The sequence below is a fragment of the Hippichthys cyanospilos genome, chromosome 2, assembly GCF_059441005.1.
Source record: "Hippichthys cyanospilos isolate Australia breed blue-spotted pipefish chromosome 2, RoL_Hcya_1.0, whole genome shotgun sequence".
Lineage (NCBI taxonomy): Eukaryota > Metazoa > Chordata > Actinopteri > Syngnathiformes > Syngnathidae > Hippichthys > Hippichthys cyanospilos.
In genome coordinates this window covers 29,368,448-29,393,808 of record NC_142370.1, presented here as the reverse complement: position 1 = coordinate 29,393,808, position 25,361 = coordinate 29,368,448, and the positions used below count along the sequence as shown (strand labels likewise).

At 38.3% G+C, this 25,361-nt stretch overlaps 2 protein-coding genes across 3 annotated transcripts; both read right to left on the bottom strand.

Annotated features, from left to right (window-relative positions):
* Positions 1–1,687: 1,687 nt before the first annotated feature.
* Positions 1,688–19,460, bottom strand: masp2 (MBL associated serine protease 2). Of its 2 annotated transcripts, XM_088407367.1 has the most exons (8): positions 19,313–19,460; positions 5,156–5,252; positions 5,006–5,081; positions 4,706–4,880; positions 4,467–4,644; positions 3,912–4,043; positions 2,091–2,287; positions 1,688–1,911 (listed from the first exon to the last, which is right to left on the bottom strand). In XM_088407367.1, exons 3-8 carry the CDS (start codon positions 5,011–5,013, stop codon positions 1,732–1,734), a joined length of 870 nt encoding a protein of 289 aa, XP_088263493.1. In that variant the 5' UTR covers positions 5,014–5,081; positions 5,156–5,252; positions 19,313–19,460; the 3' UTR covers positions 1,688–1,731. The 2 variants fall into 2 exon arrangements, with proteins under 2 accessions (XP_088263493.1, XP_088263492.1); XM_088407366.1 differs by lacking the exon at positions 19,313–19,460 and having other exon boundaries at positions 4,706–4,928; positions 5,156–5,389.
* Positions 19,461–20,874: 1,414 nt separating this feature from the next.
* sst6.1 (somatostatin family member 6.1) lies at positions 20,875–22,796 on the bottom strand. The gene is made up of 2 exons (XM_088407368.1): positions 22,029–22,796; positions 20,875–21,364 (listed from the first exon to the last, which is right to left on the bottom strand). The coding sequence occupies exons 1-2, from the start codon at positions 22,143–22,145 to the stop codon at positions 21,131–21,133; spliced, it is 351 nt and encodes a 116-aa protein (XP_088263494.1). The 5' UTR covers positions 22,146–22,796; the 3' UTR covers positions 20,875–21,130.
* Positions 22,797–25,361: the final 2,565 nt, after the last annotated feature.

Genomic DNA, 25,361 nt, shown 5'->3' with positions numbered 1-25,361 from the left:
TCATTTTTAATCAGTGGAGCCCTGCCTGTATTTTCAATATATTCATGCATATGAGGCAGACTAGAAGCAAGTTGGCAGCATGTTTCTGCCAGACATCTTAATGGATGTCATGGTGGGCGTAATTCCTGTGGAATTAGATCCGACTGGGCTGCTGTGAGAACAGCTGATGGATTTTTCAGTCATATTGTAGTTTGAAAGTGCAACATACGTTTGCATGTTGAGCGGCAACCTTTGTGGACTTAAAGCGCATTTTAGTTTTGCTGTTGCTAAAGCAATCACTTTAAAATGTTGTCCATGATAGATACTAACTCATTAATCATTTGTTTTCCTATTTCTATCATTATATGCTTTGTAAGTGCGTGGACGATGTTTGAATCTAACAAATCATCTAGCTAGCTAGAAATAATCCATCTTCTTTATAGAGTATAAATGATCTACATCAGTAATATATCTTCGAAAACAAGATTAAGCAACATAGCAGTTACTATGATGATATGCAATATTGCTGGCCTAAATCTGCATTAGTCATTGAAGAAAAGAAATGACTAAATCTATACAAGGGTCCTTCATTGGCACCTCAGCACTCTTGTGTGCTCCTTTATCCCACTTGTTGGGCAGAAATGGATGAAATGCCAGTGAGCAAGTGTAAAAGTGCCAGATAAGAAGCAATTTAATGGTAGTGGAGTACCCTATAATAAATGTTTTGACAGAAAAGTAGAGCTGGAATTAGGTAGCAAGAAACTGCATAATGTGTTAAGGTTAAAAGAGTAGCTTTAACAGATCTATGGGCCCAAAACTGCTTTTTTTCCGTTTTATTTTTATTTTTTTTAACCGAACCGACTGTATTAAATTTGATCGCCCGATTCACACAGAGAAATTACTATTGTCTATCAAAAAGCCTGTCCAATCGCAGATCATGAACCTTTTTTATGGTCTCAGTTGTTGGCGTGTCATTGCGTTCTTTTATTAAACGAAAATGTCATTGCACAAAATAGCTTCTTCGAAAATGTCGAAAACAGTGGTTCTCAAAATTGGGGGTCCGCGAGTCCGTGGCTTGACTGCAGAGGCTCCGTGAAATAATTTGGGTGGTGTTGTGGAACTGATTTACCAGTAGTTTATCGTTTGGATTTGTGCCTTGTTTGGCTTAGTCTTTTTTTTTTTTTTTTTTTCGCTTCTGGCTGCTGTTGATAGTGCATTTTGTGATGGGGAAAGACATTACATGTGGTTATTAATAATTTAAAAATATATATTTTTTTTGTTCATTTCCTTTTATTTTTATTATATTGTGGAAATATTCTCGAGTCTTCAATAAAGCAATAAATTAAACCAGTGTGATATATTTTTAATTGAATTATTTTTAAATGTGTGTCTACAAATGCGTGCTAATGAGGCCATAAAGCCAGCATTTTATTTTCTAGTGCTATTTTTGACTAAATAATTGGCAGCAACATTTTGGGTGGAAATTGACCAGGTTTGCTATGAGGAGGTGTGCAATTTTTATTTTCTAAACTTGAGTACAGCTGAAAACTAACAAATATACTTGTTGTCAAATTGCATATGTTGCTGAATAAAAAGGGCTCAAATGATTTCTTTTGTTTGTCTCTGCAAACATTTGTTATGGGGGTCCTTGGAAATTTTGCTTGATAAAAGGGGTCCCTGACTCCCAAAAGTTTGAGGACCCCTGGTCTAAAAGACAATTATTGTGCCTAGTTTTATTTGTATACACTTCAGTCAAGCTTCAGTTTCAGTATCGCTTGCAGATTTCATACTTGAATACTTGATCATCCATCCTTTGTTTTTCCCACTTGAGTCCGACCTGAATGCAACATAAACTTGGTGACTTCCGGTCCGGATGCTGTCTGGTCTCGCCGAGCCGCAGAATGGTCCATACTCTCGTCCGTCCGTTGAAATCTTCCAAATAACAAGCAGTGTGAGTGATTTATGGACGGCATGGTTCGTAGTTAATATGCAAGAAACCACATGGGCCGACAGTACATCACCTTGGCAGGGCCAAGACAGCGACAGACGGCCTACGCGCACATGAGGACGAATACATTGTTGGGTCACTGCTTGCAAGTCACGTGACTAACCTTCAACATATCATATGGACAGGGGACATCCGGGTGTCCCTCTATGTCAAAAGGCTCCATAAAGTCCAGGATTATTTTGTTGCCTTCTGGAAGACGGATGGTGTGGTTGCAGCGACTCATGGGTGGGTATGGGCTGGGGTAGCCTGGGCTCGTCACATTTCCTGACAGGTTGGTCAGCGTTTGGCTGAGGCACGGCACTGGTGAGATACAACATAAAACATATCGCTCTATTACATTTGTGCTCAAGTTACTTCCGTATATCAGACTTTTGAAATTGCGCACGTTCAATCTAGTATGAAGATCCTGTTGTGGTACAAAGTCTATTCTGTTTTCTTGAGGAAGCAGTGACATGGAAGAATGTGAACTGAAGAGCCACTCTTTTTTTGGGGGGGGATGAATAATTAAACAGACACTAAGAAAAGCCCCAATATTCAAACAATAAAGAACAATCAGAGGGATTAATACATTACATGATTATTATAGGCAGTCCTTGGGTTACCAATGAGATCCAGTTCCATGATGGCGTCGTAGCCTGAATTTCCGCATAAATTGGAATTAACCCTTTAATTTTGATAAATAACTTCTAAATGTGTAAATAACTATCCAAATACAGCTATTATACCACATACGGACGAGGGTGAGGGTAAAATACGGACTTTGTCCTTGATAATAGTCTTCATCGTTGACCAACTGAAGCCTAAGATTTACCCATGTCTGTCGGCATCTCGCCATTTTTCAATATTCAGTTTTGTTTCCATATTATTCCATATTATTGGCATCGCTAGAGGATTCTGCTTTAGTTTTTGAGGCCATGATGTGAAATAGAGTGGGTAAAAATGGCGAGAAAACCGAGAAAATAATGGAGCAGATAGATAGATAGATAGATAGATAGATAGATAGATAGATAGATAGATAGATAGATAGATAGATAGATAGATAGATAGATAGATAGATAGATAGATAGATAGATAGATAGATAGATAGACAGATAGATAGATAGATAGATAGAAAGCTAGCTAGCTAGCTGGGTGGCTAAATAAATCAAGATAGATACATAGATAGATAGATAGGATTTAAATGTATTTGCCAAATGTTTACTCCACATTGGCGGCCCCACGCTTCCATATATTGTTGCTAATTGATATCTAAAGTCGCCTTTGGGAAAACAAAACAGAGAGTATCCCTCCACACATCCATCAGAAAAATTCAATTTTCTTAATATGGATCCAATAAATTGGTGATAAACAAAATTCATAATCACAGTACATCAGCCTTGCAGATAAAAACAAATATGATGAATATCGCATTGTTTCTTCGACATGTTGCTTTGAAAAACAATCTAAATAAGCATCAAAAATAAAAAATACAAATACATATTTGAACTCCTTATGGCGCCATAATTGATGGCATTCATTAAGGCCGCATTAGTGACGTAGCAAGTGTGCAGATGTTGTCCCAGACAATACAAATGATTGTTGCAAAGAGGCTGTAATTGACATAATTAGTCAAATTTGAGGGCAAATAATCTTTTTTTTAACCCAATAATTGCATGATTTATCTCTTTTCTTCCTCACCCAGTAACAAATAATCAAGTCAAAACACGGCCAATCAGTAACTGTGATGTATTGCCTCATGTCAGCACACTATTAACATTGCTAGGTATCAATTTTTAATCACAATCTGAAGTTGCTTCGCCCCGTGTAGACTCAACAATAATCAGTCCATTTTTTGACAGTTTTTAGAATTACATTATCCATTCTATTTGACTGTTAAATGTCTCAGCAGATACAGATGGAATGGAATCTACAGCATCTTACTTACCTGTACAAGATATTTTGTTGGGATGCAGAAGAAATCCTGGCTTGCATGTGCAGTAATAACCACCGATGTAATTGTGGCAAAAATGGTCGCACGCTCTCTCTTGGTGCATACTGGAGCGACACTCATTGATGTCTACAGAAGACAGCATCATCACAGGGTAAATATGCTGTCTCCGTCCAAATGATTATTATTGATTATTTTATATACAGTGTATATATATATATATATATATATATATATATATATATATATATATATATATATATATATATATATATATATATATATATATATATATATATATATATATATATATATATATATATATATATATATATATATATATATATATATAGCTGTATATAGATATATATAGATATATAATAAAGAGTTTGCGGCTCCCAGTGTTGTCTTATCCGTGGTAACTGGGTCAAAATAGCTCTTTAAAGGTCAAAGGTTAGCAACCTCTGGACTGGAGTAAACAAAAACAGCCAGATTCATGCAAATGCTTGCCTTTAGCGAAATGAAAAATAAAGTGTCACTATTCTACGTTACCTTCTGAGGTGTAAAATGCTTGGAAGCCGGTGAATCGCTCCTCGTTAGAGTAGTCGCTCCTAAAGACCACTGACATGCGGTTGCCGGCTGACAGGATGACGGTGTTCCTCGGGGTGCTTTCATCGTTCTTCTCTTCATCTCCACAGAACCTCACGGTATCGTTCCCTTCTGCCAAAACCTGTTTCGACAAGGTCGAGGCACTTCGAAGCGACAATCAAATGGAGTGTGAAGGCCGTTACCTGAATGTAGTCGTATTCGCACAGATTTGAGGGTTCGACGCTGAAGTGGGTGAAGTAGAGTTTGACCCTGTGACCCTGTGGGACGGTGATGTTCCACACCATGTATGTGTTATCAGGGTATGGCTGGGGGAAGTTGGGGGTGGTAAAGTTGCCGTATAATCCTGTCATTTCCACACTCAGCGACACATGGAAGAGGCACAATAGGACAAATATGGAGCCACCACTATCACAATTATGTATAAATATGACATACCTTATATATTTGTTTTTAAATAAAACAGAAGAAAGAAAGACGCTCACCTGGTCATGTTGGCATTAGTCCTCAAATAAGTTCTCGCTCGTCTCCTTCAGCTCAGTGCTCTCTGGGTAATTGAACCTGTGTGTCCACCCCAGCTGACAGTTAGGTAAACAAAATGCGACAGGCACATGATCGGTGTCATCATCACCCACCTCCCTTGGTCACAGATGTCAGAGAGGCTAGACATCAATAATATGGCCAAAGTCTTGCTTCTTCATCACAGCTTTTTACAAGTCGCTCATCGCTGACCTTATGAAAAAAAAACATACAACACATTTATAAAAAGAAATGACGCCAGAAGTTAAATGTCACTTTTTCCAGTGACTCGGTATGAAATAGAATACCTTCAGCCGCCTACGTATGTTTTCCAACTAAAATGCTTTCTTATTCATTCCAAAGTACAACTAAATCAAATCCAGTCAAGCTCAAAATGATTAATAGGTGTTTCAAGCTTATTTATACTTTCATTTTAAGTAAAAATAATGGGAAAAAGAAGCTTCATGAGCCACTTGTGATATTTTTTACACCTCCAGATCAGTGGTTCTCAGTGGTGGACCGTCAGGGCCAGCAAGGCCTTCTTTGCTGGCCTAATAAACCATAACAATTATAATAACTATAATAAAAGTCGATTTCATTTTAAATGTGTTTTTTACCTCAAATATATATATTTTAAAAATAAAACTATTCTTCAAATTCTGTTCTTTTCGTGTCATATTATGACCATTTGGTTACGCTCCTTCCAGTGTTGGAGTTGTTGGAGTTTTGAGCCAATTAGAATCCAGCAAACTTGTGTTGCCAGGCTGTATGAAATCGGCCAGGGCCCAGGGCATTGTACCGTGTGCAAATGTGCATATGTGAACGGGCCCATATAGTTAATAGACAGTTGCAATAGCCAATCGGGTCATAAGGTAGCCATCTAGAAGACTCACGATGTACTTGATTGGTTGCTTGCTGCAGGAAGGCGGTGCTATGTTGATCAACTTTGGAAGTTAAATAAGGTTATTAAAAAGAAAAAAACATGTTGCTCAACCAAGCTAACCGTGTTGCTTGTCTGATCTGCACTAAAGGCGTAGCATTGGTGTCACAGCGAAGCATCCACGTCAATAGAAAATGACTTATTAATGAAAATGAAACGCGCAGACAAACTCTACAAGCAAGTCCTTGAAGTCGGGATGGAAATGGAATTTGTATTGAAATAAGTGGAGGACAGCCTTCTTGGTGAGTCAAGCATTTGATTTATTTAGTTTTTTTTTATTTTTAATATTCAATTAGTGTTATAGAAAAAAATGATGTTCTTATTTAAAACTGCGATTTGTAATTTAGCGTACAATCTTGTTAAAGCTTGCCTGCTCTCGCGATACTGTATAATGATAAGTTTTAATTGCTGATGCGGGTTTATTGATGTTTAAATGCTCCAGAAAATAGCCGGTATCGCCCAATAACGCGTACGTGTGGGTTACTGTGAAATACACGGACCGCCACTGATAATGTTAAAACTAATATTAATGCAAAATATCAATTTTTTATAACTTTTAACAATCAGTAGTTTTTCACAATCCTCCCAAGAAAAACCCGCAACGACAACATTAGTTTGGAGGAAGAAAAAAGACGTGTAAATTGTTATTCATATGCGAAAAGAGCGGTTGGACTTTGATGCAGATCAGACAAGACTCATGCAGCTAATTATTTCAGAGGCTGCTGTCATGGGTATTAAGTGGTGAGACAGTTAAATAAAAGCACCAGAACAATGATATGCTTTTTCCCTCCTCCTATTGCTTTCAGCAGACCATCTCCTTTTGTTCAGACATAATCACAGCAAACCATTAGTCATATTACCAACACTTTACGAGTGAACCCGGACAAATACTGGATGTGTGTTTGATTTGTCTGCGTGTGCGTGCGATGCTTGAAATGTACAACTTCGTTAAGGTAACATAAAATGGCGGAGTTAAATGATATTTGTTTTGATAGCATGCACATATGTGTGGGGCTTTTCACGCCAGACGAATTTAACATTTTATACGCATTTAATACCCAAGCAGACATTTTCTGGCCAGCAGTGAATTACTATAATTATCCACATAAACATCATTGTTAACTGCGTTTTGCATATGACCTCTCCGATGGTACTTTTTCAAAACGATGCCGTAATGTGTTCATTTGGGGATGTTCATTTGCGATGCCAAGGCACTTTTTGATGGCAGATGTTCTTTTTTCGTCCAGCTGCCACTCTGCTTTTGACGAGTCAGAATGTCACCCTCTGAATAAACAAACACTTCCTGGAAAATATCTACTGTAGTCATAAATAACATAATGATACTGGGGTTTTTTCTTGTTTTTTTTTTTTTCAAATAGCTCATTAGTCATTCAGGTCTGCCTTTTTTTTTTTTCGTTTCCTCTGGTCGGGAAAATACATTTTGAAGTGTCAATAGGCAGCTTTTTTTTTGGTCTGTCATTAGGCACCGGTTGTATGGTTATACATTGCAATCAGAGTGATTACTGTAAATTTGTCTTTTCAATTATCGGCGGCTTTTCTCAACATTAATTGAAAAGTTGCAAAATGCTGCTGGGTGACACGATGTTCTAATTAGCACATTTGTGACATCACAGCATTCTATTCGATGTGTCAGCCCTTTCAACACATGCTTGCTTGTCACATGCTCATCAGCCATGCTTTCATACAGATAATTTTACAGTGACGTAGGTGTATGGAAAGTAGGAGTATGTATTTGGTACCTGGGTGAGAAAATGACCTAAATCAATAAAAAAAACATTGCCACTGCCATCTTGCAATTATCAAAACCATCATTATGTAAAAAATTTAGTTCGGAATGTATCTGAACTACAGTTTATCTAACATGATAAGAATGTAAAACAAATAAAAGACATCACACTGACCAGAAATGCTGCTTATTAACTCATTCAACTCCAAAGATGTATTTATAAGTCTTCAGAGTCCTGACTTTCAATCCCAGGTGCAGTGGTCCTTCTACTTACGAAATTAATTCATTTCTTAAGCAAATTTGTAACGTGACTCTTTCATAAGTAGAGCCACTTTTTACATGTAAATAGCCTAATCCGTTCCAAGCCCCTCAACATGCCCCCAACTCCTTTAAATGGATATTAATAAAATTGCAAAATACATCACGTAAAGAATAATAATAATAAAAAACTTTAAATTTATCATCATAATTGTAGCAGTACAAGAGAGTTATTGTCATATGTATAGTTGTACCACACAATGAAATTCTTATTCTGTTGACAATATTATTGCAGTTCTCGTTTGCCTTGAGATGGTGCTGGTGTGTTGGTGATGAGTGCAGAGAGAGAGAGAGAGAGAGAGAGAGAGAGAGAGAGAGAGAGAGAGAGAGAGACCTTTTTAGGAAGTTTAATTTGTTTGAATTCATTTTTATTTTACTTTTTCAGTGTTCTTGTAATCATTTAAACGTCCACAGGAGCAATAATACATGTTTTTTTTTTTATTATTTTGAGCTTAACTTTAGTTTGGGGTCATGCAAAGTGCTTCCTGTGTGATGTCATTGCTAAAGTGCTAACGACATGCTAACAACGCTAAAGTCAGACGCTTCAGCCCAAAGTGGTATGTTTCATATATGGTTTTATGTGAATATGTACAATGTTAGCCATAGCTAATGTCAATTTTATGTGTGTTAGTTCTACAGTGTAAATTGTTGGTGGGAAGTCGGGATGAAACAAGTAAAGATGAATAGTGGAAGCCCACAGTAAGCATCAATACAGAAAAACGTGTCTTGTTTGTAGACAAGCCAGCATATCGATAAATTATATATCACAAACTGTAACAAATACGGTAGATATCACGGGTTGTGATCAAGTATTACATTACAGTCATGTTAGGGTTATCTCGCATCAAATAATGCCTTAAGGCTATCATTCAAGCTTAGACCTTTGCCAAGTGACTCTGAATGTCACTCGAGGGTTCGACACTCAAATGCCACAATGATTAGACATCCCAGGACGGCAAACGACTTTTTCATATTTTAATGCTTGAATGTTTTATTGACAGAATTGTAAAGATTAATCGCATACAGAAAAATCAAGCTTGGGTAACTGACGCTATACCCATTAAAAAAAAAAAAAAGTAAATAAATGAATTTCATATAAGAAATGGACACAATACTGCACCAGCGCTAAGTGGCATCTTGTCACTGAATAAAGAAATACACGCATAGTTTAGGCATTTAAAAGAAAGGCAGAAATACTGGCAGGTATAGCTGTATTGCACAATAAAAACTAAACCTCATTAAAATCCTTGTGCATAAACGCTTTTAAAGGCGTAATAATTTAAGTTATTTATGAATATGTTTTTCTTCAACCACTCATTGTTCAATGGCATCAGTTCTATCCATACATATGTAGGTTAAATTTATTAACACCCCCCAAAAATTGAAAAATGGCATGGTCTGTCTTTGTATTTTGTGATGTGATGATGACACTTTAAGACATACAGTAGCAATTAACAGGTCTCTACCCCAACCGACTGTCTCGAGGTGAAACACAAATCAACCAAGGAATTTTCTGTTTGCTGCCATAGTTTGACCGCCGCTCAACGGAATGCTGCAAAAATCGCAGGAAACTTAATGTAATAAATCCCATTAAAATACATCTCAAAAATTGTAATTATAGTGGTTTTAGATGGTTCAAAATTTGGACAATGATTATTTTTGTACACAAAATCTCGTACATCCAGCTGCAATCACAGAGCAATGTCAGAAATGTCGTTGCATTTTGAATGCTTTAATCATCTGCTGGATATTTTTTTCCTCATTATTTTATGATATCGTAAAAAAAAAAAATAGAAGGAATTTCCATCATTTGTAACTCAATGCCACAAGTGTTCACGATGGACAATTCATTTTCCTAACCCTTCCAGTGAAAACAGCACACCACCACAGTAAAGCATTTGCTAAATGACAATGTACTGAACAAATACATGGAGGATGTCGAATAATCTCTTCAAGGCGCCTTGTTTAGTAACTCTGCTAAGCGATGTAGCTAGGAGCTAGTTTCCAAATGCGTCAGCAGTGAGGCCATTTACAGGTGCCGCATGTTCTTGTGCATATCGCATCAATAATGAAAAGATGTCACACGCGCACGTGCATTAAGTCCAAAGTTGCAAGGACGCAAGGAGGATGTCGGCTGTCTGCGCGCGGCGCTCACGCACAACTAAGCGTTGTGCTCCCTTACTGCGCCTTAAGCAAAGTGCTTCCTTCGAGGAAGTCAGCCAGTCATTAAATGTGCAGCAACCAATTGAAAAGATGAAAGAACTGCAAATGTTTACATCTGCCAAGTGCACAAAAGGCCAAACCAGAGCCTTGGAATCAAATCAAAATCTGGTTTTGAAAGCTTTTTGCTTTATTATGCATGATGTTCGTTTCCTTCTGCCGGCGTCAATCTTGACGCAGTATCTGTTTGAACATCCAGGGACAAGAAAGAAATCATCTTCCTAGAGTTATTGGATACTTTAGGAGAGTACAGTATCTGCTCGGCTATCTTCACCCCCCGCGCCTCCTTAACCGCCACCTACCTCCGTTGTTTTACTTTCACACGCCGCAATCACAGCCCACTTCAGCCACCTACATGTTGTAAATTGTAATTATGGACTTGAGTAAGTGGAGCTGTGCCGCCTGAGTCTAACACGGAGGAAATGTGGACTTGATCCACTATAATTTGCTCGTATGCTTGAAAGTGGGACAGAACTGTTGCTTTTTACAGAGCGTATACCTTACTGCAAATGGAGCCAGTGTTGACTTTGCGTCGTGCGTGTACTTCTGAGGTAACAACAGGTGTGATTAAAGTGGTTGACTCTCAGGGCCAGGAACTTTCTCCTCTGCTAGCCAAGACACAATCGAAAGCACTTTCCAATATCTAAATTAATAATGTAGTATGTATTACATGAATTTCTACCATATCATTTCTTCGGGGAGTATACTGTATTTATTTTATATTTATATGTTTTATATTATATTTCACTAAAGGCCGTGTTGGGCAAGTTACTTCAAAACTGTAATGCATTTCAAAGTACTTGGTTACATTAAATTATGACTGTATTTGAAACGTAATGCATTACACTACTATTGCATTATATTGCTCTCACCACCATGGCTGGTAATATGGATTTGTCATTCTAAATGTAGCTCATTAAGTCATTGCACATCCAGTGAAGGATTAAGCTTAAAACCAGTTCAAATCATTTAGTCTATATTATACAGTAAACCTTTAAAGACAACTTTTTTTCTTTTTTACTTAGCTTAAGAGCATAGTGATGCGTTGTTCATGCCATAGTACGTTTCACAATTTCAGTGTTAATAATGTACTCAATTTTAAGTTCCGTCAGCTAGGTTAAGGGAGAATGTTTCAAAAATAGATGGCTTCAGTGGGGCTAACGTTAGCAGCTAGCCTACATCGTTGTTATTGTGTATCATTTTGATACACGTTGACCAGAACTACAGTATTTATAGACAATTAATAGCAATTGTACAATTGAAAATTAGCTTACCTTAAAAGTTAGCTTACCTTGTCATCAGCGCTAGTTGTGACAGGTCTCTTGCCAACAAGGTTTCCAAATCCTGTGGTGAATCCACTGTGGGAAGCGGTAGCATATCTTCTCCTAAATAATCTCCTAACCTCTTGAGGTGGAAGTGGAAACCCTCAGCGAGAGAGTGCAATCTTCCGTGTGTTTTCCTTTCGCTAAGTTACTATGGCACCGCTCTAGATGGGTTGTCAAATTACTGGTCCTATTTTGTGAAGCAGACAGCGTACAATGTGCATCTAACTATTATATTCTTCTCATCTTTATCTCTAACGAACTGAAAGTAATGGGCATATGTCCATCTTGTGTATGTAATGTCTGTATCCAACTTGTCATCTGCTGCTGCCACATTAACCTCTGCTGTAGTAGATACTAACAGCAACAGTGACATATTTTGAGATATTTTTTTTAAATCATATCTTTATTTTTCGTGCATCTAAATTGAGATTTTAGACACGTCTTTCACTATAGATAATGGTCAATGGAAAGAAGTGACGACCATAGAACACACATATGAGTCAGCCCGATTTGTTCAAGAGTTATCAGTACAAACGGGAATTGTTTGGTGTCAAAGCGAGTAATTTGCGTCTATTCAACTCCCTCTGAAAGGTAATCCAACTGCTCTCACTAGGTGATATGGAGCACTCGAGCGCTGCTAGCTAGCGGCTAATTTATGCTAGATGCTGCGATAAATGCAGGCAACAGGTGCTGTACAATACATCATCAGTCTAATTAAGTCCATTTTAGAGCCCTGAATTAGCACTTGAATGTGATTTCAAAGCAACGTTGTGATGACTATGAGTCAACTTATCATTGCCACGACCCGCTTCCGGGTAAAACTTCGAAATAAAAACATCCCAAGGTGCTAGTGCAATGATATTTGATATGGTAATGCTTATTCTGAAATCCTCAGCATATTTGGGGTTGTATTGTCATGCAGGGCATTAAGAGGCAAGTCGATTTTCCTGTGTACCCCATGTCCAAGTCCTGTGTACCCCACGTCCTGTCAACAGAAATCTTGCGGTGTTCTAACTTATGAATTATGGTAAACATATTCAAAGTGGCCCATGCATGTCTTGATTTTTCTTGATGTGGCACAAAAACACGGCCGAGTTAGACTTTATGATTTATTGGTCACCATGTTTCTAAACATCCTCAGGTGCTATTGATCAAAAAGGATCCTTGATGAATTAATGTTGAGACTTTGTGCGCTGGATCCCGTTCCTGATGTCAGGCCCATCACTCTTTCAACGCGGTCCGCCACAGGTGCCTTTTGCCACACATAACAAATACGGTCATTTCCTCACTAATTCAAATTCAGCCTCAGGTTGGGCAATTGGGCCGGGTCACCGTGAGGCTCTCAAGCTGCACGCCATGAGATTGGCGCAATAATGAGGAATGGCACAACAGGTGCGGCGCTTGTCAGCGATTCCTTCATTATGTTGATTTGCCACCATTACGCCTCAAACTCAAAGAAGTCCACAAACTTGTGAGAGACTATGGTAAACTCACAAAGCAGATTTCAGTGCTATAAAATGATATAACAAGCCGAAGGACCTTGACTCAATAACTCTGATGGGGGTACGCGCGATGATTTATCCGAACGATAATTGAGGGGACATTTTCTGGTCTGTTAGGCGAGAGAAAAATGGCATTAACATGAAACATGGATTTCCAATACAAGCAACGTTGTTGGCGGCAGAGAGGAGTTCCCATGCCATTAATTCCCAGCAGCAGTCACTGTCGCCTATGCTGCACTGACATTTAGGATCCCAATAGTCACCGTCATGTTTAATGTCTATGTGTGCGCACGCGTGTGTGTTTGAGCGCGTGCTTCAGCCCGTGTCTACGTCGTGGCCTGACCATTTGACATAATAGGATTTTGTGTTGTTACAGCAACTGCAATCAGGTGTATTGCGATGCCACAAGGGCCCAATTGTCCTGAAAATAGTCTTAAGCAGGCCATTGTGGGACCCTCATCTGCTACTGTGGCAACAAATCTATTATAGGTGCAAAGGCCCTGCCAGACAAGGACTGTTCGGGTACTGGTAACAAATCACAGGAGTGTGATTAGAAAGCTGTTTTGTACGCATTGCACTGGATTTAATCGTGCTTCAAAAACAGATTGTAGAGCATCTTCTGGCATCTTCTAACACGAATGGCTCCAAGTCTGGAATAAAAAAAAAATAAAGCAAAATCTAAAAAAAAAAAAAAAAAAAGTCCAAGCAACTTATCGGTACGTTTACAACCCAATCTGATCGATAGAACAGGAAAGAGATAAAACTTTTGCGAGTATTACAATTTATATGCAACTAAAGTAAGAGTGGCAGAGCAAGTGACGTAGTTTGTGCACCAATTACCTGCATCATTTGCACAACTGTTATTATATTGTAATTACAGGACCAGTCACTTTATCCCTGCTTGATGAATCTCCACATTGTTTGCACAGCTGTCCCCGTTTACTACTATAGCACAGATGCAAGCTCCTACATTGCACAAAGACCGTATAGCAGTGGGACTGTATAGAAGCAAATGGGAGTATGTGTATCCCTTGTGGTACGTGAAGGCACTTCAAGGGTGAGGTTCTGATGACAATTGTGCTGGTACTAGCAAATGTAACTTGCCGTGACATGATCAGTACGTTTCTTTTCAAATAAAGTGCAAATCAACTGAATAATCAATTGCTAAATTGTGGTGCAGTGACTCCTTTGCAAAATGTTGCGTATATTATATTATATAATTATATATATATATATATATATATATATATATATATATATATATATATATATATATATATATATATATATATATATATATATATATATATATATATATATACGGGGAGTCTTTTTTTATGAAAAAAGATCATTTTAAAAATTAAACTGACTGCAATTCATTTGTTAACATGACACCCCTAATTATACTTAATTATTAGACCCGACTGGAACGCTACAGACAGTCTTAAGGTCAGATATGCTGGTTTAAAATCAAGATAACTACGACTGTAATTAGTTGATCTGAATCAATTTGTTAATCTGGCACCTCTATATATTACACACAAATATTTGTTTTTTTTCTTCTTTTCCAATAATAATTTTCACTAAATGAACTAATGGGCTGCTGGCCCACCAGGCAGGTTTTAACTCCTTAAATATTTTGCTTGATTAACTATTGTACTCAATTTAATTTGGCTTTAAAGACATTCCGTTATTCACGGTCAACTTTCCATTACCAGCATTAATTTGAAAACTCACAACATTTTGGCTAGAAACACACTGCACATTTTAAAATGTCATTATTAATAACAATCTTGACAAGGTGTGTTTTAGCGTGTGCGCTCAAGGCCACAGACGGGTACATCGGCATCCAAATTGGAACATGGTCACTATACTTGCCGGCGTTTGAGATCCCAATTTCTAAATGTGGGAGGCAGCTCATTTTCTGGGGCCCAAGCTTTGCGGCGAAAGAGCACTCAGGGCCCTGTAATGATCATCTTAGCTTAGCGAGGGCATTGTGCACTTGAATAAGCCATCGGCCGTCATTCGGCTCCGCCGGGAATAACGAGCTCTCCGTTCCCACCACCGAGGCCAAACAAGAAGAACGGTGGAAGAGAAATCCATAAAAGACACTTCAGTATGGTGTGAGAGAATGTAGAGGGCTTTCAGTCCGAGCTATTCCGGTTGATACGGTGGTGAAACGGTATTTGCTAAATGGATGTAGCGCGTGATCGTCAGCCATAAGTCACCAGTAACTGCTCTACTGTTGTACGAAAATACACACCTTTTACTTGACACTGGTAATGGCCCTTGCCCAAAGTAATAAAAATGATTCATCTCTATTTATTATTGTACCCCAAAATGACTGAAATAGGGCACCCAAAATGTCGCAGATTAACTATAGGAGTCTGACTGACAGAGATGGATATCGCCGCCAAGGGCATGACAAATAAATTAAACCTCATCATGACTTTCATCTGCTGTTTTGTCAGATTTTCCTTGTAATTAATCATTATAAATACTGTAGTATATTCTCTAATAGAATTGTAAGTATACTATGGATATAGTAGTGAGGAAGTGCGGAAAAAAATCGATGCGTTTACGGTTACAGCAAGAATTAAAATGAAAATTAAAACATCCAGCAGTTATACGGTAATATAATAAGAGCAAGTAGCAGCATGACTCCCAACAACTAATCACAACTGAGAGGAAAATCAATAGTATATGCAGTGATGGCTATACTTCAGCCGATTTTCAGGAATCCGTTTTTATTTTTCTGATGACTTTTTAATTTCACTGCCTGCACGACGAAAGAAAAAGGATCATACACTGAAGGACATAATGTCTACCGTGGTTGAGATGTTAATTGATTGCGATGGGGTGTGTGTGTGTGTGTGTGTGTGGAGGGGTCGTATAAGTCGGAAAAAACAAGGACAGCAGCGACATAATGGAATGTGAACCAGAGAACATTAATGGAGCCAACAGAAGATACCGTACTTCCTGTCCTTGGCCTCGTTTTTGAGGATTGTTCAGTGTTGTCTAGAGGAATTAATCATCTTGTACCAACCTGAAAACTATAAGTTCAAAGTATGTTCACGTTAAAAAAAGGAGGGCAGAATAGCAGTACTGTATTTTCAAGTTCAAGTTTCAAATCCAACCAGAACTTAAAAATTGTGTAAGTATACCTAAATCCGTATCCTTCTTAACATTAACAAAAGAAAAAAGCAATATAAATAAACTTTCAACTAATGTTAATTCTTTTTTACAGTGTTTATATGGGTTACAGCTTAGTCTAAAACAGAAAAAATAAACTAGTGCATAAAAGTGCCTGAAACTAAAAAAGAAAAATAAATAAAAAGATGAAAATTCTTATTTTACTGCAATTACACTTCGCATGACAAAAACAAAGTAATTCCCTGGGGTGGCACCCCGCCCCACTATTTGAGAAGCACTGAGCTAATCAGAACCGTCTCTATGAGGAAAAACCTCCTCAAAATGGACGGATGGATAAATAACGAGGACTGGAGACCCCAATCAAAATTTGTACAGCTAAAATTTTAACCTTTGTAACATTAACTGACAAAAGAAAAAAAGTAATATAAACCCACTTTCAATAAAATGTTCATGTGAGTTTTTACAGAGTTCATTCAGGTTAGTCTAAAACTGAAAAAAAAAAAAATCACCTTCAAAGCATCAAAGTGCCTGGAAGAAAAAGTCAATCCATATTTAAATTTGTAAACATTTGACCAACAGGACTGTTTGATGCTGAACATAAATAAATAAATAAATAAATGTAAATCGAGCTGGAAAATTAACATAAAATATTGATTTTTTTTTACATCTAGTTCTAACGAAGAAACAAAGTGGGCTACATTCGGTAACCAGCGTAAACCGAAGCAAACTAAAACATGAAAAGCTTCACTATGCCACACTAAGCAGGTTTGTATTAAAACAAGCTAAGGTTATTCAACAAAACAAAACCGGCCTGATAATTGATTTCGTGCCATTTGTCTGTGGGAAAAAAAAAAAGCACGAGCACACTTCATCACCATTCCTCCATACCATCTCCATCTGAGTGCTAATTGCACTCAGGTGCGGCGACAAACAAGTAGGAGAAGGACAATTTGTCGTCTTTAATCAACCAAACATTCATGTTTCTGGAACGGGGAAAGAAACCGTGGTACCCGCCTTACAAAAGTCAATAATTTGCTCTAATGGTTTTGCTCACTTTGAAGATGTATTTCCTCCTCCTGTTCGAATCGGCAACGCCACTTTTCAAGATGTCGTCCTTTCTACTTCCTTCAGATCAAAAGGAAAGCAAACAAAATGCTTGGCTTGCAGGCATCTGCTTTGATGTTGCCCCTGTGCACGCTCATTTGCGCGCCGCTGAATGAAGTCTGGAGTGACCGGCACCTCAAATTGTCTCGGGTTTAGAATCTGAGGTCTTAACCCCTGAGTGTCTGGGGATTTTTCACTAGCCTGGCCTCATCGTCACCCAACCTGGGCTGACTTTGAAAGGGTCATAACGTTGTCAAATATAAATATATATAATTACTTTCAACCCCTCGAAATATTCAGTGGCATCAACCTGTGGGGACTTATGCCCCCTTTGGGAACAAAAAATTGAAAAATGTGATAATAGCAAAAGTAACTATGCTGTATATTTATATATTTATGACATTAATAGGAAAATATAGGAACATTTATGTCATAATTAGAGTATAACGCATGTTGAAGACTTTTGCATGATGGGAGTCCAGGCTAAGCCGATCATCAAAGTCATTAAAAAGCTTGCATAAGTCATAGCTTGCCCACAAGCTCCACCCGGTGGTTTTGGGGTGCCACCACAAAAATTTCTAATGCGCCCCGTTGGTAAGTTGCCCTTCAAAGGATTCATGCAAAAATCGGGCGAAATGCATGATAAAACATCAGGTTTTCAATATGTCCAAAATTGGCAATATTTCTAATTTTGAATGGCAGTAAATGAGCCCGACATGGGTTAATTTTGACACCAATAGGGTTGTCAAATAACTCTTTACCTCTCGTTCCAAAGGGTCGGCATCGGTGCATATTGAAAACCTCAAAAAGCCTGATTTTATATATATACAGTGGGCCCCCGGGTTACGAACTTAATCCGTTCAGCGGCTACGCTCGTATCTCGAATTGCTCGTATAGCGGGCAATCCAAACCCATGTTAATTCGTGAATGCGTGCAACGCGCGCAGAAGCCTTAGGTAAAATCATCACGCTGTATACATATATTAATATTAAGTGACATAATCTACTGTACAGTTGCATTGAATAACAAATACAAAGGAATAATGACTTTTACCTTTGGAAAGACGTGACTTGTGCTGTGATAAGCAGAGATGAGCAGAGATGAATGCTCGAAGTCAATACGGTAAATCAGATATGCTATTGGTCTTACAGTGTCAAAGTAACTTTTTCAGTCAGGGTTTTCTCTACTTCCTTCCATCCCAACCAGCTGTGCCATCAAGCTAGATGAAGGCGTTCGGCCAATAGCATATCGGCACTTCTGTGATTGACGTGTGACGCCGGCCAATAGCATCTCCGTGAGTGAGACCGGGTCACCTTAATCGACCAATAGCATATTGGCGTCTCCTTGACTGACTGATAATTATTCGCACTTTTTTTTAAACGGTTGGAATGTATTGACAATTAATTAAAAAAAAACACACATTTAAACCAATGACAATTCTTTGTCCTGCAATCGGCACATTTAATTTCATGTCAGCTGTTTTTCCCTTTAGCTGTACAAACACTACACTTAAATGGTAATATATTTAGACACCGTGAGTGAGACAGTCAGTGTGAGATTGTAAGACCAATAGCGTTCACGTTACCGCCATAAGTATCTGTCACTGATTGTAGATGACGCATCTACTGAATATGTTGATGCAGTTAGGCGAGAACATTTCTACATACTCAATGGCTGGTTTGTCGGAATGCTCGCAAGACGAGAGGTTTGCTCGTAAGCGGAGGACAAAAATCTCCCTGATCCACGCTCGTAAGGCGAATTGTTCGCAAATCAGGGTGCTCGTAAGCCGGGGGCTGACTGTATATATATATATATATATATATATATATATATATATATTTTTTTTTTTTTTTTTATATGATTTGTTGTGTGCCGCAGTAAAAGTATAAAAACTACCAATCCCTACGGGCGCCTTGTTCCACGCAACAACCAAAGCATGTAATTATATGACGATAAGCACTTACCATCTTTGGACCGTCTCCGTAGATTTTGCAAGATGGGTCATTAAAGCGCTTTTCTTGCAAGTCCCACACTACACTAAGAGAAGAATTAGATCACAGCAACCTTTAGTGTTCCAGTGATGATTCAGTCAGTGCTGTGAACAATGCTAACTCAACCTTTGCACCTGCAAAACGAACACATTTCTGAGTCATTATCTCTTATTCATCATGTTCTGGCCAGTGAGAAAATGATCCAGTGGTGGAGATAAAACACACTGTGCTTGCCTTTCCTCCTTGGTAGCATATTTAAAAATCTATTCAGAAAGTTGGCCTGATAGAGCACGTTTATCTGCCTCACAGTCGAGCGTTTCTGGGTTCAGTTTTTAAATTGTGCAGTGGAGTTGGTATGTGTTGGTATTTTAGCTTCTAAAAAATGCCATCAGCGGAGAACAGGAGGAAAATAAGAACTTGAATGAACGGTAGCGATAATAAATGAAGCCGGAAAGCTTTAACTATTTATTTAGGTAGACAAATAATGACCAAACCTCAATAGCTACAACATCAGCTACATAATAACTGCAGATTCTGCTCTATTTCAATTTTTTTCTGTTTGTTTTAATGTGGTGCAAACTCTTAACCACAAACACAAATTTAACATATGGAAACAAATAAAAGAATAAGGTATCCAGAAAAGTAGCTCATTCTTGCCACATAATTATAAAAAAATAATTCCCAGATTGCTATTCTATTGAAATACTTGCGTCCTTATGAAATGCTTTTTTTTTTTGTATGGCGAATAACAGGATTGGCCATTAACACGTACGAATAAATTAAGAAGATGGTTTGCCTGCAAATGGTGTACATTTACAATGCATGAGAAATGGACTCGTGCGTGTGAGGAAATGGGGCAGCAGCTTTCTGTGTCTGATTTTTCTAGGCTGCGGGATTACAAAATTGAAGGCATTGTGTAAACTGGAAAATGAGAGATTTTCTTTCGATTTAACGACCTGTGATGAGTTAGTGAAGCACACGGTTGTGAATAATTCAGGACAGTTGTCAGAATTGCACAGTAATTACTGTGACCAACTAAACACTCTCTTAAAGATTGATTATTCATCCCCAAAGCATTATTCTCGTTTAAATGTTTAATATGGATGCATTTTTATGGAACTACATTTATTTAGCTTATGTGTGTTATAGACCAGATTTGGTGAAAATGGCACAGTTCTGATTGATTAAGATAAAGTTTTGTTAAATGAAGATGCTGAAAAATACTGACCTTTTTGGGGAGAGGAAGAAGGAGATTTTGGGCCATTTTCCATTTTCTGCAAATGTTTCAAAACGAAGATAGTTGCATTTGACATCAGGAAGTGATGTCAACCCAACACAACTTCTCTTTTACCTCTAACATATATTGTATATTATACGACTATTTTCTGTGTCATTTTATAATGGTAATAAATGTTTTTGCTTCGTGTGTTTTTGCAGACTACACCATTTTGTGATTCTGTGTTAATAACAACGGTAGTCAACAATAACGCTTCAACTCACGCATTTTTGCGATGCAACACTTTTCTCAGCAGGTGGAAAGACTGATGTATTTATTTTACCATGTCCAAATATTACAAGATTTATTCTTTACCCTGAAAAGAAAGATGCCACACCCATAAATTCATACATAGTATACATAAAGAAACAGATACACAAATACAGTACATGTGTTGATGAGTGACACCGTGCGTCCTGTGAACTCCATCAATGCTGCACGTCTTGAGGTGATGTGCACAGCTGAGGTCCACGACAGTTCATGAGAGGCTGAGGGGGAACTGCTTTTTTTTTTTGTTAGCAGGAGGTGAACGTTTTCCAGAAGAAGTTTTTGCAGGGTGCCTTGCGGTCACGCTGAGGCAGTGATAGCCTGTTGTAGACAGCCCTCTCCTCCAAGCGCGATTCCAGCGGCTCCTCCGGCTCCTCGGGTGATGTTTCCTCCGGGAGCATGTTGGTGTCCAACGCCCCCTCAAGCAAGCTGGACACCAGCTTCAGGATCAGCTCTTTGCGCTGTTTGCTCAGTTCCTGGCCCTATAAAAACAAAGGAGCACTAGGTATTTAGTTCTCTTGTGCACTTCAAAACGGGTGACAAAAATGTGACAATTTATATAAATATATCAATAAATCGACTTCATTTCTATTGACCAATCGTCAACTATGCTTGTCCATTTGTCTGTATTATACACTACATTAGGTACACCTGCTCACTATAATAATCTTCAAATGATTAGACGATTCCAGAATTCTACTGTCACAAAAATATTTAGTTTTTGGCTTCAGAAAGTATTTACCCTTACGATTTTTTTACAATTAAGTATTTTTACAATTCTCGAGTAGTCATTTAACTCTATATTAATTAATCAGGATGAAAAATGTCCCAGTCTAATGCAGTACAGTCGTGCATTACTTAAGCATAATTAATATCTATCTTAAACTGTATTTATCTTCAACACAAACACATATAAAAACCTATATACATAGGTGTACATACATATAGAAAAACGCATACAATGCTGTATGTATATGTATATATATATATATATATATAACTTTTCTGTGCCAACGTAATGCACTTTTTGAGTCCTCTGAAATGTGAAAAATGAAACTTTTGATCTTTTCCAGGTCGTATCAAATGTTGCATGCAGACTAGCTTGTTATCTAGTTAATAAAAGCAAAAAAAATGTTTCATCCTCACCCTGTTCAGCACTTGCAGCCCTTGCATAGGGCTCCTGTCCTCCGCAGGAAGCACGGCGGCTGCTCTGACACTAAGCAGAACCCCCATAAAAGCGGCTAAGACCACCGGTATCTGCATGCTGCGACTTTGGAGAGAGCCACTGGGAGCGCCGCGAGATCCAACGCAGGAGAAGGAGCAGCAGGAGTGGAAGTAGTAACGGGCAGTAGCTCAGCTGGCGGTCACCAAATTTGCAAGAAGGAGATGAAGTGCTTTTTCTCATGCCCCTCACTCTTTTTATACGGCTGGCTGACGCGAAAGGTGGTGGGAGTATGACGGAGTGGGTATGCGTGTGGGAGTTTGGGGGTGGGGAAGGGTCACGGCAGAACAAATAGAAGGAGTGAACAGTTAACCTTCATGACATGGTGGATGCATTCGTGTGGTCCATCTTCACAACAAACAAAAACTTGCACAATAATCTAACCAAAAAAAAAAACAAAAAAAAGCTTCACGCAGCCAATCTAAAGGTCACATTACACCCTAATGCACCACTCAAACATATAAATAACCAAGCTGACTTTTTGTCAATGATGCGGCGCCCGCGTCGCATCGCTACTGATGGGCTATATGACACCTTCAAATGACAATCGAATGGTCTGACACGGGAACCGACTTCAGGAAACGCACGACGAAATCTGGCCCGAGGAAGCGTTTCAAAAGAATGACAATTTTCTTTAGTGAGGAGATGGAGCTGAGCTCGAACCTAGCACGTCAATCTAACAATCCAATTTTCATGTTCTATCATATCATGAACAATGGCGCTCTTACGGGTGCTGACTGTACTTTGAAAAGAACTGAAGATGTCAGAGCCAGGACCTGTCATCTTGCAACTTTTAATCAGTTGCAACTGAATACAAATCAGAGTATCCTTAGAGCAGTGAATAAAAGTTAGGTTAAAGTTTCTTGTGTTGGCAGCTATCATCTGCTTTGGCAAGCTCCGCCTAAGAAGAAAAGAATACTGGACAATGAACCGAGCCTGGATGTGAATCGAAATACAGTGGACCCCCGCCATATGACATTTATCCGTCCCAGAGTTGGGCTCGAAGAGCTAAACTGTGGTAATTAGCTAATGCGCGCAAAACCCCAAGTAAAAACATCAAACATAATTTTATATACAAACCAAAAATGAGTAACAAAATAGTAAAGAAAGTGCTACTTATAATAAACATGTGTGTAATCAAATAACATCGCAAATAAAAAACATAAAAAGGAAAAATGAAATTTTATTTACCTTTGAGTGACGTGACTTGAGCTAGTTACAGCCACATTCCCTAGCGAGGGTAATGATTTCTTGATTATCTCCAGCTTTGTTTCCATAGTAATTATCTTCTTACGTCCCCCTTTAACATCACTAGCCATCTTGGCTAACCAATTCAAGTTGGAATTAAGCACTAAAATGCACAATAAATCTGATATCGTAAGCACTCACATGAGATCAAGTCTTTATCGGCATTTTAGTGACATCACAATGCCGACCAATAGCAGACCAGCATCTTAGTGGGCTGACCAATAACAGACCAGCATCTTCGCGATGCCGTGACGCCAACCAATAGCATAACCGGCATCTTAGTAGGCAGTGACGCATATAGTGAGATATGAGCGTGGTATGACTCGCATAGTCATACACACGCGCACTAATGGCCACGTTTGAATTTTATAAATGTTGATGCTGTAAAGCGAGCAAAATGCCGTAACAAGGGGACGAGAAAACTTTGTATTCCGCTTCGTAACGTGAAAAAAGTAAGATTGGGACGCCGTAACATTAACTGAGCTTGTTAATGAAACATTGAATATCCAAGCTAAAGGTACCCTTTAACTAACAAGCACATTGCATCACTATGCCACCAAGGGTAGCAGAAAATAAAACTGCTATAGACATTTTACAAAAGCCAAACTGCAAACATGTTAAGACACCTTTCATACTTGCACTGCAAATCAAGAAAAACACGACCACTATAAGCCTCTATCCCACAGAAGGGCAAAGCTGGCGAGTGTCCGCTAAGGTAGCTGCTCCTTTGGCCTGGTTATCACTGTTGCATGTTCCACAGATGTCCCCAAAATAGACAATAAATGTTGTACTTTCGTACATCTTCCTATGCCAGTGATGTAAAGGGAAACACAAAACAATGAAATGTTCTTTCATGAGAAAACAGAAAGGTACATAATGAACCTGCATCCTGCTTGGTTGCCATGGCGAGCACAGACAGGCTTAATTATCGGTGGTCTCCCATCCAAATAATAGCTATGTTAAGTTACTGCATAGTTTCTTACAAAGCCTAACATAAACTAACATAAAATTAACAGCAACAGTCCTAGGAAAAACATGCTAATGATGATTATTAACTGGTTGGTAACTGGTAATCATGTTTTCTTTTCCAAATGAGACAAATACTTTTTTACGTTTTATATTTGATAAAGTGCTTGGTTGTGGAAATAATGGGAGGGAGACAGAGAGAGATATACACACACACACACACACACGCACACATATATATATGTGTGTGTGTATATATATATATATATATATATATGTATATATATATATATATATATATGTATACAGTATATATATATATATATATATATATATATATATATATATATATATATATATATCTATATATAATAATTGTGAGGCTTGCACAGTAAAGTTAACCCCACCTCCACGCACACACATACCCAATACATTTTTTTTCTTGAAAAGATTCGTCATCTATTACCAAATGTGACGTGTGCAGACAAGGCCACTGGCAGAGATCAGAGCTTTTTTTCCATTCCAGTCAGTACATCTTGGTAGATGCGCGCAAACTGATTTGCTGTGCTTTCAGATTTGGTTTTGGCGTGTTGAGTTCACTCTCTACTTGATCGCTGGATGGCCCCGAGCCCATCTGGAGATTAAAAGAGTTTGGAAAAGGCTCCAAACCAAGGCTCAAGCGCCGTCCGCAAATAGTTTCCGTGTCGTGCAAGAGACGTCAACGGAGCCGTAGCGCATCAATTCACATGGCGTGATTTGATGTGATTATTACACTTAATACGTCGTCTATTCTGATCCTGCATGACGGAATTAACACCAATAAACACTTTAATATGGAATGTTGACACATAGGCGGACGATGCTGTCTGCATGAATTATGTCTGATGTATCTGCACTTTATGACTTTCAGTGCCACTATATGCTCTATATTAGGCCACATTGAAAGGTCAAAAAATAATAAATAATAATACGATAAAATGAGATACAAGTTGTAAATGTTTGTTTTTTAAGTTGTATATTTGAGAAAAGACTTAAATTTCATG

Bases quoted from the DNA above. Each gene is read 5' to 3' on its own strand.
- sst6.1 (XM_088407368.1), bottom strand. From the start codon at position 22,145: ATGCAGATACCGGTGGTCTTAGCCGCTTTTATGGGGGTTCTGCTTAGT. The intron at 21,365-22,028 runs GTGAGGATGAAA...TTGTTTTTATAG, and splicing joins GGCTGCAAGTGCTGAACAGG to GGCCAGGAACTGAGCAAACA.
- masp2 (XM_088407366.1), bottom strand. The intron at 4,044-4,466 runs GTAACGTAGAAT...TGTCTTCTGTAG, and splicing joins AGCATTTTACACCTCAGAAG to ACATCAATGAGTGTCGCTCC. The intron at 2,288-3,911 runs GTAAGTAAGATG...GTATCTCACCAG, and splicing joins CAACAAAATATCTTGTACAG to TGCCGTGCCTCAGCCAAACG.